We start from the raw sequence: 14,248 nt of genomic DNA, 5'->3' as shown, positions 1-14,248 counted from the left end.
GATCGAAACTAGACTTGTGGGGGTCAGGAATCAAATCCCAGTCCCCTAGAGGAGCTACCAGTGTTCTCCAGCACTGCTCTGCCGGCTCTCCAGCCCCAAAGGCTACTTAGCATTAGTGGTCAGGAGACCTTCATGGACCTTTTTCCCCCTAGGCTGAGGAGGACCCTGTGGATTCCAGCCAAGTCTTCTGCTAACTGAGTTACATGCCTAGCCCTCCCCACTGCCTTTTCTCTTCTTTAAAGATATATTTATTTATTTTATGTATGAGTACACTGTAGCTGTCTTCAGACACACCAGAAGAGAGAGCACTGGATTCTCTTACAGATGGTCATGAGCCACCATGTGGTTGCTAGGAACTCAGGACCTCTGGAGGAAAAGACAGTGCTCTTAACCTCTGAGCCATCTCTGCAGTCCCATGCCCCCAACTGCTTTTTCCAATTAGCAATAATCACATCTTCGATAAACCTCATTGGCTACAATACTGCCACCCACTGAGAACATCGTGCAATGCTGTTTCATTCAATGGCTTGCCCAGAGCCGGGCCTGGTGGCGCAGGCCTTTAATCCCAGCACTCGGGAGGCAGAGGCAGGCGGATTTCTGAGTTCGAGGCTAGCCTGGTCTACCAAGTGAGTTCCAGGACAGCCAGAGCTATACAGAGAAACCCTGTCTCGAAAAACCATATTAAAGATTTATTTCATGTATATGAGTACACTGTCTTTGAGCACACCAGAAGAGGGCATCATCCCATTACAGATGGTTGTGAGCCACCTCTCCAGCCCTAATTGGTTAATTAATTAACTCATTAATTTCAGTACAGACTTTTGTAGCCTTGGCTGTCCTGAAACTCTCTGTGTAGACCAAGCTAACCTTGAACTCAGAGATCTGCCTGCCTCTGCCTCCCGAGTGCTGGTTATTGGATTTTTAGTTGTACTTATTTGTGTGTGTGTGTGTATGTGTGTGTGTGTGTGCGCGCACACACGCGCACGCTCGCATGCCTGCATGCACCTGCTCACATGTGTGTATGCACTGCACACTTTGTACACTCATACCATAGTCCTTGAATGTGATCAGACGGCAGACAGCTTGCAGGAGTTCTCTCCTTCCAACCTGTGTGGCCTGGGGATTGAACCCAAGTGGTCAGGCTTGGTGGCAAGTGCCACTGAGCTAACTTGTAGGCCCTTTGGTGGATATTTATTTACATTTATTTTTATTTTTATTTTTTGAGACAGGGTCTCTCTACATAGCACCGGCTGTTCTGGAACTCACGATGTAGACCAGGCTGGCCTAAACCGCCTCCCAAGTGAGTGCTGGGACTAAAGGCCTGTGCTATCAAGCTACTTCTGATGGGTCTGTCTGTCTGACTCTCTGTCTGTCTGTCCGTCTGTCTGTCTGTCTGTCTCTCTGTCTCTCCTCAGCACTCAGAGGCAGAGTCAAGTGGATCTCTGAGTTCCAGCAGGCTGGTCTGCAGAGTGAGTCCTAGGACAGAGCTAAACTGGGGGGCATGAGATCCTCACCCAAGTAGGCAGTTTTTCCTGCTACCAACTATGCCTTAATTGCTTGCACAGGGCCTGGGGGAAGGGTCCCCACCAGGCCACGTGTGTCTGTATTACTACAGAGAAGTTCTCATAAAGGCTTTTCAGGGGTGGCCTTTTGAGGGAGGTTACCCCTCACCTGTGTTCTATTAGGAAATCCAAGAAACCCACTCGTTCCCCCAGAGTGAACTCGGGCAGATAAGGTCTCAGTTTGTTCCTGGAACCTTAGGAGGAGGGACAGATAGACACTGTACAGCCACCCCTACTCCTGGAAAGTTAGTCACACTTGGTGATTCAAATACTTTAAGAGGGAGTTCTCTGAACACCTCTCTCCTCCCCCCTCCCTCTCTCTCCCTCTCTCCCCCTCTCTCTATCTCTATTGCTATCTCTATCTCTCAGGCTGGAGATGAACCAGAACCACTGAAAAGCGCAGTTCCTCAGGCTGTTCCAGTGAAGACAAAACAAGGTGTTTATTAAAAACTCAGTTTTACTTGAGGTGGTTAAAATTTATAATTTAAAACCCAGCCCACTACAAAAGGGGATGGAAATAAAAACTGTGCAACATTGGTAAAAGGGTCAGGACAGACAGACAGACAGGGCCCAGGAGGGGTGGCCCCGGTGGGAGCTCCCCTCTCCTGAGACCAGGAGCAGCAACAGGAAGGTGGCCAGGGCACTGGCAGCCCCTGGCCCGGCTCGGGCTGGCAAGGCCCTCAGTAGTGTGTGATCATCCACAGCCTGGGTGCTGTCCCATTCACTCTGCTGTGGAAGGACACACAGACAGTAGGTCAGGATCATCCTGGGCAGGGAAGGTGCCTCCGTTATCCACCCAATGCCACTGGGGGTGATCTCCGGGGCTCACAGGGCCCTGGAGGGGTAGCAGTTCTTTTAGGGGCCATCTTCCCATCCCTCCCTGGCAGCAGACCCTCCCCTCCTCTGGAGTGCCCACAGCCTTACCTCCTCCATTGCTGAGCCTGCAACCCACAGCCACGCGGTGAGGATGCCAACTGCCATAGCTCCTGAGGTGGCAGAGACAGGGAGTCACCATCCATGGTGGCCTCATCCTCCATGTCCCCACATTTTCCCAGTGCTGTAGTGACTTACCCCCGGTCCCCCTCCAGCGTGCTCTGGATTTCCTTTAGGACCCCTGCTGGGTAGGAGAGACCTAGTGAGACCTTTGGAGGCAGGGCCAGACACCTTCCTTCTCCTTTACCAGTGGGATCCCTGACAGGCTTGTCCCTGGCCCGCAAACAGCATTCCTGGCTTCCTCTGGCTTTCCAAGCTTTGCTCTGTACCCCAAGACATGTTCCTCCCTCCCCCCTGTGAGCCTCACCAACCCCCATCCTGACTCACAGGCGTCACTGAGCAGTGCGTGCTCCATCACGGGGCCCGGCTTCTTCTCTGGAAGGCAGGGTGGTCAGGTGGGCCTGTCCTGGCCTACTGCCCAGCCCTCTCATTACAGGGGTTAAGGGAGGGAGCGCCGGAAGCCGGAACCCCAGCTATAGGACACTGTCCACTCCTGCTCCCAGACTATCTTGCTTCACTCACCCTCGGCCCCTCTTCTCTTACCCCAGGCTAGCCAGCAGGTACCCCAGGTGTACCCCACACAGCAGCCTGAGAGGCCTGTCTTACCATCTCCATCACTTTGGCTCCTTGAGTTCCTGTGGAGGGGCAAACAATGAGGGTTAGGGACCACTAGGTTCTGAAAATCTGTGAGGAATGGGTGAGGCCGACCTGTTTGATTGGTCTGAGCGACAGGGGTGGAGGTCTGGACTGGCAGTGGCATGGGAAGGAGTTCATCTTGGCCAGTTAGCAGATGCCTCAGAAGGGGCCAAGCTGTGAAAGGCCTCTGAGCCTTTGCCCTCACCTGACTTGGCCCGAGAATGCCATTTTGGGGCCTGTGCCATTGCCATTGCTGGGCCGGTTGTGCTTCTTGGCTTTGGTTGAATCCACCAAACACCGGGGCTCAACCAGCCACTTGGTGGAGAGAGAAAAGCGCTCGAACTCCGAAGGTGATATCAGATAGAAACCTGAGGAGAGGCAGAAGAGCCCTGAGGAAAACCAGCCAAGGCTCCAGGGCCCTGTGGCTGAGACAGGGCCTCCCTCCCAGGGGGATGGGGACAGAGCCTGCCCGACAGAGCTCCACATCTGAGATGCTCTTGGCTCTCCATCCCTGGCAGTGCCTGAGAGACCCTTGCCCCCTACCCCAGCCTCACGGAGGCCCCAGGTCGTGCCTACACACCTTGGCCATATTTGGTGAAGACACAGGAGGCTATGCCGCTGACGTCCTCCCGGCGGATGCAGCTATACCGCACCTGGGGCTTGAGCAGGGGCATTGAGACCACCTGGATGTCACCCAAGTTGGTGAGCACTGCCAGGTGGTGCTCCCCGTAGTCCTCAGCCCTGTAGCTGCCAAAGTGGGCGACGCCGACTCTCCGCACCCGTGAGCCCTCCAGGGCCGTCAGCTTCAGCTTCAGTTTGGCGCTCACCTTGGGCAGTGTGAATACCTGGGCACATAGGGCAGCCAGACATGAGTCGCACATAACCAGACTGTGGTCTTCCTACCCGTTACTACCACTGGAGCCTTGTCCTCTAGCAGACACCTCATGCTATGCAGCAAGCGTATCTGGGTCTTAGTGCCCCACAGCTCTCAGACGCAGCTCTTGGGTCAGGAGGATGCAAGATCACTGTCACCCAGTCTGGGCATTCTGTACCCTGCAGACTCGGGTCCTGCCTCAAGTGTTCTCAGCTCTGACCTCTGACACATACAAGATCCCTTCCTTATTTCCTGTGACCCTGTGGCCCTTGCTCCAGTGCAACCCCAGCTATCCTTATTTGTGTCCATCTAGGGGCTGAACACTGCTGGTGTCTTAGGGACATCCAGGGCACCCTGTCACACGGCACCTTGAATTGCTCCTCCGACACCACAAGCAATTGGTGACTCCCTTGCATGTCTGGGCTCTTCGACAGGTCATGGGCAACTTCCAGGGGCTCAGGAAGGGGTACATTGTGTCCGTCAAGCACCAGGATTCCCACCACAGGCGCACGATGCATTAGCTGGATCTCCTTGGCTACAAAAGAGGCAGATTGGGAAAGAGGCAGGTTGGGGACAGGGCTATGATGGGTAGCTTGGTGACACCACACTCCCTAGCTCAAGATCGGGCCCTCTGGGTTTTCCCATCCACCATTTACCCTGCTCTGCCCGGACAGGTTCATCCATTCTTCTTTCTGCAGGAGGCACGCGCAGGGAAAAGGCGTAGACAGTGCCTCCATTGGTGCCAGCCCACAGGGAGGGACAGTGGCGGGAGCCTGCCAAAAGAGGAAAGGTTTGGGAATCTAGCCCCCGGCCCTGGGGGTTGAGTGGGGCCGGCAACCCGGGCTTCCACCCAGCCTTGCTGCCGAATCTCTAAAGTCAAGTTGGCAAGCTTTTTTTTTTTTTCTTGAGATAGGGTTTCTCTGTGTAGCACTGGCTGTCCTGGAACTTGCTCTGTAGACCAGGCTGGCCTCAAACTCAGAAATCCGCCTGCCTTTGCCTCCCAAGTGCTGGGATTAAAGGTGTGCACCACTACTGCCTGGCAAGCTTTTCTAAGATTCAATTCCCTCCTCTAAAATAGACGTGCCGTGGGTCTCGCCAGCCTCCTGGGAAAGAGATCCCACACTCTCACAAGGCTCCCCACTCAGGTGATCCTAAACTCAGGACAGCTCTGCTCTTGCAGGGACACAGCAGACACCGCTCACAGCCAGCAGGGAAGAACCAGGCAGGGGCTTAATGCTTCCACATGCTGTCTGGGTGGCACATGAAGCCAAGGCCAGAAAGGTTAGGTGCTGTGTCTAAGTCCAGATAGGTTAGGTGCTGTGTCTAAGTCCATACTTGTAACACTCAGTGGAACAAGGCTATCAAGCCAGGCAGCCAGGCTGGCAAGGCCCAGAGGAAGGGAAAAGGCAGGTGTTGGCTCTGGCTTCTATCTTTACAACGGGATGAGTACTGCTCTGAGGGTCCCGGGCAGCAGCTCTGCCCGTGTGATTTCCCACCGGAAGTACCCACCCACTTACTCATGGCAGAGAGCCCATCTCTCTGTGGCCTCGCGCTATGGGTGTCTCCCACCGGGGATGTGTCTTACACCCCCGACCTCAGTCTGGCTACTCACTGTCCCTCAGATAGGTATCAGCGAAATAGAGGGTCCGGACAAAGCCGGTGAAGGAGTCCTCGGCGGAGCGGGCCTCAATCTTCCGCTGCACGGGTGCCAACTCCATGTTCTGCAGGCCTGTCCGCTCCGCCTTGGTGTTCACAGCGTGAGCCTGCACCTGCAGGAAGTTGGGCTGGGCCTGAGGGGGGGCTCTCACCTCTGCTCCTCAGAATACTCACTCGATCAATGCTAAGGGCTAGCCATAACCATGCCAATCTGACTGCTTGGATCCAAGAGGACTCTGTGCAAGTAAGAGATCCCCGAGGAGAACTTGCCTGACCTCCCAGCATTTCATGGAGGGAAAGGGACAGAAAAATAATAAGACGATTGTGCTGGCTAATTTTATGTCACCTTGACACAGGTGAGAGTCATCTGAGAGGAGGGGACCCCAGTTGAGAAAATGCCTCCATAAGACTGATCTGTAGGTAAGCCCATAGAGAATTTTCTTAATCAGTGTTTGATATGGGAGGGCCCAGCCCATTGTGGGTGGTGCCATCCCCTGGGTGCGCGATCCTGGGTTCTATAAGAGAGCAAGCCATGAGGAGCAGGCCAGTAAGCAGCACCCTCCATGGCCTCTGCATCAGCTCCTGACCTGTTTGAATTCCTGTCTTGACCTTTGATTATGTGGAAGTGTGAGCCAACTTAACCCTTTCCTCCCTGAGTTGCTCTGGTCATGGTGGTCATCACAGCAATAGAAACCTTGACTAAGACACCAGACTTTCTCCAATTCTGTGGGTTATTATTTTTTGTATTTATTTATTTGTGTGGTAGGGAGCTGTGTAAACCAGAAAAAATACCTCTCTTCCACATTTGTTTTTGGGCACAGTGTTCCATCTCAGCAACAGTAACCCTGACTAAGACAGCAATTGTGCATATTTGCTTGGGACTTGCCTCTAATGTTGGTATCACGTCTATGGCTTTCTGGACGTACGAAGCTGAGCCACCGAGGCAGCGTGTCATATGAAAGGCCACTTGGTAAGTGGGTGGTGAACCTACTTGATCTGGATTCAGATCCCAAACTTACAGCCCAAGGAGGGAGAGCTGTATGGTCCTGTAGATGGCTGCTCTGAGCCTGGGGACTCACCTCGCCTGTGGGGCCACCAGGCCGCCGTTTATGACTGGACACTCTGCTGCGGCGCATCCGACGGAATGACTGACGCAGAGACTTCTTGAGGGACTTTACTCGGGACAGAGGGCCCTCCAAGGCCAGCTGGTCACTGGGGTGAAGTGTGCACCTTGAGGAAGTGGGAAGTCGTGTCAGGCCGCCAATGCTACAGGGCCACAAGGTCCCAGTCCCAAGCCCCGGATGGATGTCCTGCTCACTTGACAAAGACCTGCCGCCGCTGCTGGTGATCAAAGAGGCCGAAACCATGGCTGGTGCCAAAGGCCACAAGCCGCCACTCGGAGTGCAGAGCCAAGGAGGTGACTACAGCTGGGGGCTGGCACTGTACCAGGACAAAGGGCTGAAACCCCGCCTCAAAGCACACGGGCCCGGGGCGGGCGGCGAGGCGCTCGTGCCCCTTCCAGCGGTAACCTTCCTGGTCCTGCAGCAGGTCAGCCTCCACCTGCTCCACAGCATGCTCGGCAGCCTCGTCATTCAACTCCAGCACCAGCACCTGAGGTGGGGGTGGCAGATAGCTCAGCAGAGGCGAGACAGCCCTGCCCAGCAAAGGACTCAGGAGCCAGGCCCAAGCCCAAGGCCTATGTCTGACTCCAGTCCAAATTCTCATTTCTGGAGGCAGAAAAGTTGTCACTCTGGGGTCACTCTAATCTAGCACCCTCTATCTGCTAGGAAAAGCAGCAGGTGTACTCCTGACGATGCCCTTGGGCAGGGGTTCCTGTCCCCCACTCCCCACAAAGCCACCCAACCACTCTGCCCTCAACCCCACCCTGCCCAGCCTGCTACCTGCCCTGCCGTGCCTGCCACAGCCAGGTAGCCGCTGTATTTACAGAGGAAAATCTTCTGGATGCCCAGCCGAGGATCATCGCTGTAGGGATCAAAGGAACCCACCTGCCAAGGGACGGGGTGCCTGTGAGTGGCCACAGCGCATCCTAGCTTGGGTCCCTGCACCCCTGGCTCCCAGGCTCCTGGCCTCACCTTGCGGAGTGGGGGCCACTCGTCCTCACCCTGGGCACTGAGGTTTTCGCTGACGTCTGTGTCTGTGAGGAACACCCTCACAGTGCTCAGTTTGTACAGCAGTCGTAAGCATACACCCGAGGCATCCCAGAACCGCACCGTGCCGTCCTCGTGCCTGTGGGCAGAGTCTGGTAAGGGCTACGTCAGCCAGGGTGTCTGGGGTCTCAAACGCATAACCCAGGGTTCTGCTGCCCCCTTCCATGTCCCCCGTGGAACAGGGAAAGTAGCCACTAAAGTCACCTACCCTGTGAGCAGCAGGTCCCTCTGAGGTGGCGGTGGGGCCAGGCTGGTGCCACCATCTATGGGCCACTCCTAGAAGAAGAGAACGGGAAGTCCAAGAGAGCCTGGGCCCAAGGCAGGAATGGGCTGAGGGCGAGGGCTGGCCCTACCATGGTAGAGAAGTGCGAGTTCTGGCGGCTGCCCGCTGCGATGATGCGTTCCCATAGCTTCAGGGGGATGTTGGAGACGTGGTGGGAGCAGGTGATGGCCGAACAGTGCAAGGAAGCCAGGTAGGGCAGCTGGACTGGTGGCCAGCCGGGTGTCCGCAGGTCAATTACCACCAGTTCCTCCTCGGCTAGCACCACCAGGGCGTAGGGGTCATCAAAGGCTGGAGAACAGGCAAACGGCCAGGGTGATGAAGAGGCATCCAGTCCCATCTGGCCTCTAGACAAAGCTCCAGGCTGGGAGCCGGAGCCATCAATCTGCACGGCTTGCCGTGTGCCAAATAAAAGCAGTAAGCTGAAGAGCCACGCCCAAGGCCTCGCTACGAGGCTGCTGCAGACACTGGTGCCCCTCAGAGCCTGACAAGAGGCCAGGAGCTCAGCCAGGGACAGGAGCAGCTACAAGCCGCTGGGAAACGCTTCTTAATGTTTGGCCTTGACTGACGCCCTGATGTTAAGGGAGGGGGGGGTAAGTGTTTTCTCTACCACGCAGCGCCTCAGTTTGCCCCATAGGCCCAAAGCAAGGTGAGGCAGCGAGTTAGAGTGTGCCCGTGACCCCACAGAGCGGCCTCTGCCTGTGAACTGATTATCAAGGAAGAGACGAGAGGAGGTAGCTCTAGGTAGGCGGAGCAAGAAGAGGGGAGGAGGGGCTGGAGAGAGGGCTCAGAGGTTAAGAGCACTGACTGCTCTTCCAGAGGTCCCGAGTTCAATTCGCAGCACCCACATGGTGGCTCATGGCCACCTGTAAAGGAATCTGATGCCATCTGGTGTGTCTGAAGACAGCTACAGTGAGGGTGAGAAAGAAGGGTCTAGGGTCTCCCCGGGAATGGGAAGCTCAGAAAGAAGACTCAGACTGGAGCATCTGGAGGAGGCAGCCCCCACCCCAGGACCTCGGCTCATGGTTCCCCTTCCTGGACAGTTCCCAGGTCTCCCCAGGCCTATGCCAACTGCCAACCCTTGCTGGTCTTATCTGTTCTCTCACTTATGAGGATGACCCAGGGCTGGTCCCATATGACCACTTGCTACACGCCCCCCCCCCCCCAAGCATCAACCACATCTAAGCCAGGACTCTCTCCCCAAGCTGGACTGGCATAAATACAGCAACACAGATGTGCCCGAGTTGGGCCAAATCCCTTAAAGAGGGGTTGGGACAGGCAAGAGGTGTGGCCTGGAAAGATGGCCTTCCAGACTGGATCTCCACCTGGGAGAATGGCAGAGAGAGGCAGAAGAAGGGTCACAAAGAAGGATAATAAGGCCAAGGGACCCGTAAAGGTGGCAGGTTTGGGGACATCTACACAGCGGCCTTCATTTTTGCATCTGCCCAGCACCCAAACTTCCAACGCTCTCCTACCAGCCGCAGGGTCAGCCTCTGCGAGAACAGTGAAGTCGATGACCCGGGAGGTAAAGTCGAAGGCCGTCTGCTGGCCGTTGTGGACCACTGAGATGCAGTGGCGGTCCCCATAACTGGCCCGTGGCATACCGCCCTGGAAGATGGTGAAGGGCAACCTGTAGGCACAGGAGAAAGGTGGGCTGGGGGCTCCTGTACAACTCCAGGGGTTTGTACAAACAAAGCGGGTTTGGCATCCGCGACCTGATGGAGCATACAGGGCAAAGCCCCACCCAGCCTTTGTGCCAGGGTCTGGAGGCTGAGGGATCCCACAGCCTGAGCGAGGCCAGTTTCCAGAATGACTAGAAAGGCAGAGCAGACTCCCATTTCTTCCCAACTGCAGAGGTGACAAGGGACATCCGGGCCAGGAGCCTTGGGCTTCTGCAGCCGACCCTGCTCTTGTGCAGTGGCCTCCTAAACTGTCCCCACACCGGGCCACAAGAGTCAGGAACTCCAGCTGACAGCACCTCTCTGGGAAGGTTGAAGGAAGGGGGGGGGGGTTGCAGAAACCGTCTACTGAGAGATCTAACAAATAATGAATCCACCCCAACCCGGGACCAAGTTCCTCATGTCCTCAGTGGGCACTGTCTCCCTGCAGGAGCCTGGGATGTTCCCAGGAAGGCTACACAAAGCAGGAGGGATAAAGCACCCGCACTTACCCTTGCCTGGTGGTAAGCCAGAAGATTTTCATTATAGCTTTGCAAGGAAAGGGACCTAAAAGGAAAGTGTCACCTTGAGCAGGTCTTACACAAGGTCTAGATCCCTTATTCCAAATTACCACAAGTCAACCTGTAATGGGGAGGACTTCTCTGCACAGTTTCCTGAGGCAGAGCGGGTACCAGAAAACCAGCTGTGTGGCTTTGGACCAAGCCCTGAACCTCTCTGGGCCCAGATTCTGCTTCTATGAGTGAGGCAGCCCACACCCGAGACCAGGAAAGCCTGCAGGTGCGTCTCAGGCAGAAGACAAGATTAGACCCTCTACACAGAAGCACTCACCATAAGGTATAGAGCTGCGCAGAGGTTCTGGGTTCTGGGTGTCACTGGACACGGGCCACTGGCAGTGGCTGCCGTCAGAGTGGCAGGTGACAATCAGGCAGCCATCCCGCTGCCAGCTGGCATTCTCCAGTTGCTTTGGAGGAAGGAGGAAGAGATGAGAGGCTGGGATCGATCAGGAATGCAGTCTGCACATGGGCCTGGGAGAGCGGCCCTTCCAGTCAGCACCCACCTGGCTGCTGAGGAAATGACTGAGCACTCGGCTGCCCCGAAGGTCCCAGATGACGATGAGGCCTCGGCTGTAGCCAATGAGGATTTGGTTGGGGTCTCGAGGGTGCTCCTGCAGAGCCTCCACCATCTCAAACACTCGCCGGTGGCGAGCCTCCTCTGGCAACCTAGGCAAGGGAGTGCCATGAGCCCATGCAACAGTGGGTACCTCACATGCCAGCCTGGGCAGATGGTGGGGCTGGCCATATCATAGTGAGAGTCGTGTAGAACAAGACATGGTATTTATATATTAACACACACATACAAACACGTGCATGCACGTACACGCACACACAAACTCAGGTGCCAGGTGTGATGATAGACACTATAATCCTCAAACTTAGGAGGTAGAAAGATCAGGTGCTCAAAATCAAATGCAGTTGTACCCTTAGTTTGAGGCTAATCTGGGCCACATGAGACTCCAATCTTTACAGATAAATTGAAAGTAGCTGAGTGTGGTAGTACACGTCTTTGATTCCAGCACGGGGAGGCAGAGGCAGGTGGATCTCTGTGAGTCCAGGGCCAGCCTGGTCTATTTAGCAAGGTCTGAGACAGTCAGAATTGTATAGAGCGACCCTGTCTCAACTCACTCCCCTAAAAGGATAATTTTATTGTTTTTAATCACGTATACATGTGTGTGCCCTTGTGTAGGCATGTGCACATGAGTGCTGGTTCCAGTAGAGGCAGCAGACCCCCTGGGAGCTGGAGCTAAGATGGCTGTGAGCCACCTGATGTGGGTGCCGGGAACTGAATTAGCAAGTACTTAACTACGGAGTCATCTGCCTAGCCCAGAGGACATTTTAAATGAAAGCAAGTAACATTTACAGGAATTTAAGTTGCTGAACAATGAAATGTGCTTGTTTTAAATAATTTTTAAAAATTTTACTTTAGATGTAATTATTTTGTGTATGTAATTATTTTATTAGATGTAATTATTTTATGTGTATGAGCATAGCATGTGTGTGTAGTGCCCAGAGATGCCAGAAGAGGGCAGCAGATTCCCCTGGAACTAGAGATGGATGATTCTGAGCTGCCATGTGGGTGCTTGGAACTGAATCTGGGTCCTCCGAAAGAACAGACATTGCTCTGAGTCACCTTTCCAGCCCCTTGTTCAGTTTTTAAAATTTTACTTTATTTACTATGTCGGTGTGCATGATGTATGCCTGTGAATATGGCACGGGTGTGGTTGGAAGACAATCTTTTGAAGTAATTTCTTGATTCCTTTCATCTGGGTCCTGGGGATCATATACAAGTTGTGGGGTTTGAGTGGCCAGTACTAAACTGTGTGCTGAGCCGTCTTGATAGCTGTTTTTTGCTGCTGTTGTGTGTGTTATGAGTGCGTGTGTGGTCATGTATGTATACTTGTGTGTGGAGAGGATGCCCTTGCGAAGGCCAGACTTTGACATTGTCTTCCTATCTCTAAGATCTCTTGTTGAACCTGGAATTCACTGGTTCAGTCAGGCTGGCCGGCCAGTGAGGCCTAGGGAGCCCTTGTGCAAACCCTCTGTGCTGATCTTATCCACGCTGTTGCAACATCGGTATCTGTGCTCCTAAGCGAGCTCCGGCCTCCGTTCCCTCTCCTGAGTGACTCCAGCCTCTGCTTTCTCCCCTGCTGGGATTACAGGTGTGCAGCACCAGGCCTGGCCTCCTCAATGAACACAAACAATATCATGAGAAAGGAAAACTGTCGGGCAATTAGATGGTTTCCAATCTTAGGCCACTATGCAACAGCATGGGTGGGGTGTGGCTCAACAGCAGAGTGCCTTCCTAGCATTCCTGAGGCCTTGGACTTGATTCCCAGCACATACTAACACACACACACACACACACACACACACACGTGTGTGTGTGTGTGCACAGAGAGCGGGGGTGAAAACACCCTACAGCAATGATAAAGAACTTCTGTTCCTGTCTTGCAGTATTTACCTCCCTGGATGAGGCCTTGCTAAATGCAATGTCGCCAGACTTAAAAGGAAGGAAAACTGAAAAACCTATGCACCATGTAATGGGGTAAAAACCATGGCTTGCAGCTACAACACTAGCACTCGGGAAGTGGAGCTAGAAAACTCTAGATACCAGCCTTAGATACATAGCCTGTTTGGGGCTATCCTGGCTTATGTGAGACCCTGTTTCAAAGTCTCCCACACAAAAATCAGCAGGTGTCAGAGTAAAAGGTGAAGAGAGAATTAGACTGCCAGAAGGAGTTCTCAGGTACTCTAGTCCCTCCCCACTAGCCTCAGCCAGCCACCACGGGGCGAGGGGTAAGAGGTGAGGGTCAAGGCTGGGCCTTCACAGGGCCACTTGTGCCGGAGCTGGTCCTCCTAATGTCCTGTCTGTAGCCTTAGAGCAGGCTTTTCCACACCAGTCATCTTGCCTGTCTCCCTACACCCTGCTTTGCTCTGACCTCTGGTGTGCTGCCCTAGCCGAGTCCTGCCCTACCCTGTCAAGTGGGAATGGAACAGGGGCTGTAGTCAGAAGGACACCCCCCCAACACACACAGGAATCCCCCCAAGCCAGCAGTGCTGCGGCTGGACAGAGGGGCCCTGCTTCATCCCCATGTGAAAACTAGGAGAGCCTGGTCCAGGGCTGAGTCCTAGCCCACTGGCCACCTGCCCCTGAAGTGTACAGCACCACTGTCGCAGTGGCCTGACAAGCCTATGTCCAATTCTATTGCCCTAGAAGCCAGTCTATGTGGAGATGGAACCTGGGTCCTCTGAAAGATCATCTAGTACTCTTAACCCCTGAGTCATGGCTCAGCCCATTTTCTGTTTTGGTTTGAGACAGGGTTTCTCTGTGTAGCCCTGGCTGTCCTGGAACTCGCTCTGTAGACCAGGCTGGCCTCGAACAGAGATCTATCTACCCCTGCCTCTTGAGTGCTGGTATTAAAGGCGTGTACCACCACAACTAGCCACTTCTCTCACTTTAAATGAGTTGACAAAAATCACTTTAGGGCTATGGTATTAATAGATGTGGGGTTGACTGAGACGCAACTGGAGAACAGGTAGAAGGTAGACGGTTTTACTTAGACTTCCCAGGCTAGACATGGCAAATAGCCCTTACTAGGGCCCAGGAGAAGGCCGTGGCCCACACTCAAGGCACTGGGTAGCTCACCATTGCAGCACCTCGTCTGAACAGATGGTCCTGTCGTGCAGTGTGCGGAACCCCGGGAGCTGCACCACAAACACATTGCCGCTCTCGGTGCCCAGGTAGAGCAGTTCTCCGGAAGAATGAGGTAGGATCTCAGTGATCTGTGTGGCACTGGGGGCAGCCCTGCGATAGGGACAGCTAATGATGAGATATCTGCTGTC

General features: G+C 54.4%; 1 protein-coding gene across 3 annotated transcripts in view; it reads right to left on the bottom strand.

Annotated features, from left to right (window-relative positions):
• Nucleotides 1–1,981: 1,981 nt before the first annotated feature.
• The window catches only part of Llgl2 (LLGL scribble cell polarity complex component 2), a 33,883-nt gene continuing 21,616 nt past the window's right edge, over nucleotides 1,982–14,248 (bottom strand). The window contains exons 6-26 of one of the 3 annotated variants that reach the window (XM_021212083.2): nucleotides 14,052–14,210; nucleotides 10,906–11,068; nucleotides 10,677–10,809; nucleotides 10,340–10,394; nucleotides 9,645–9,799; nucleotides 8,243–8,460; nucleotides 8,098–8,165; nucleotides 7,815–7,968; nucleotides 7,623–7,727; nucleotides 7,040–7,332; nucleotides 6,801–6,951; nucleotides 5,678–5,834; nucleotides 4,722–4,838; nucleotides 4,434–4,600; nucleotides 3,772–4,036; nucleotides 3,397–3,559; nucleotides 3,162–3,190; nucleotides 2,883–2,930; nucleotides 2,634–2,676; nucleotides 2,487–2,548; nucleotides 1,982–2,291 (exon numbers count right to left, since the gene is read on the bottom strand). In XM_021212083.2, the coding sequence (XP_021067742.1) occupies nucleotides 2,284–2,291; nucleotides 2,487–2,548; nucleotides 2,634–2,676; nucleotides 2,883–2,930; nucleotides 3,162–3,190; nucleotides 3,397–3,559; nucleotides 3,772–4,036; nucleotides 4,434–4,600; nucleotides 4,722–4,838; nucleotides 5,678–5,834; nucleotides 6,801–6,951; nucleotides 7,040–7,332; nucleotides 7,623–7,727; nucleotides 7,815–7,968; nucleotides 8,098–8,165; nucleotides 8,243–8,460; nucleotides 9,645–9,799; nucleotides 10,340–10,394; nucleotides 10,677–10,809; nucleotides 10,906–11,068; nucleotides 14,052–14,210 (2,713 nt within the window). In that variant the 3' untranslated portion in view covers nucleotides 1,982–2,283. Of the gene's footprint in view, nucleotides 2,292–2,486; nucleotides 2,549–2,633; nucleotides 2,680–2,882; nucleotides 2,931–3,161; nucleotides 3,191–3,396; nucleotides 3,560–3,771; nucleotides 4,037–4,433; nucleotides 4,601–4,721; nucleotides 4,839–5,677; nucleotides 5,835–6,800; nucleotides 6,952–7,039; nucleotides 7,333–7,622; nucleotides 7,728–7,814; nucleotides 7,969–8,097; nucleotides 8,166–8,242; nucleotides 8,461–9,644; nucleotides 9,800–10,339; nucleotides 10,395–10,676; nucleotides 10,810–10,905; nucleotides 11,069–14,051; nucleotides 14,211–14,248 lie in introns of all 3 variants that reach the window. The other 2 variants (XM_029546416.1, XM_029546418.1) reach the window with 2 other exon arrangements.

Source organism: Mus pahari, chromosome 14 (assembly GCF_900095145.1).
Source record: "Mus pahari chromosome 14, PAHARI_EIJ_v1.1, whole genome shotgun sequence".
Lineage (NCBI taxonomy): Eukaryota > Metazoa > Chordata > Mammalia > Rodentia > Muridae > Mus > Mus pahari.
Note: the sequence above shows the minus strand (reverse complement) of the source record. Positions and strands in the feature narration are given on the sequence as shown.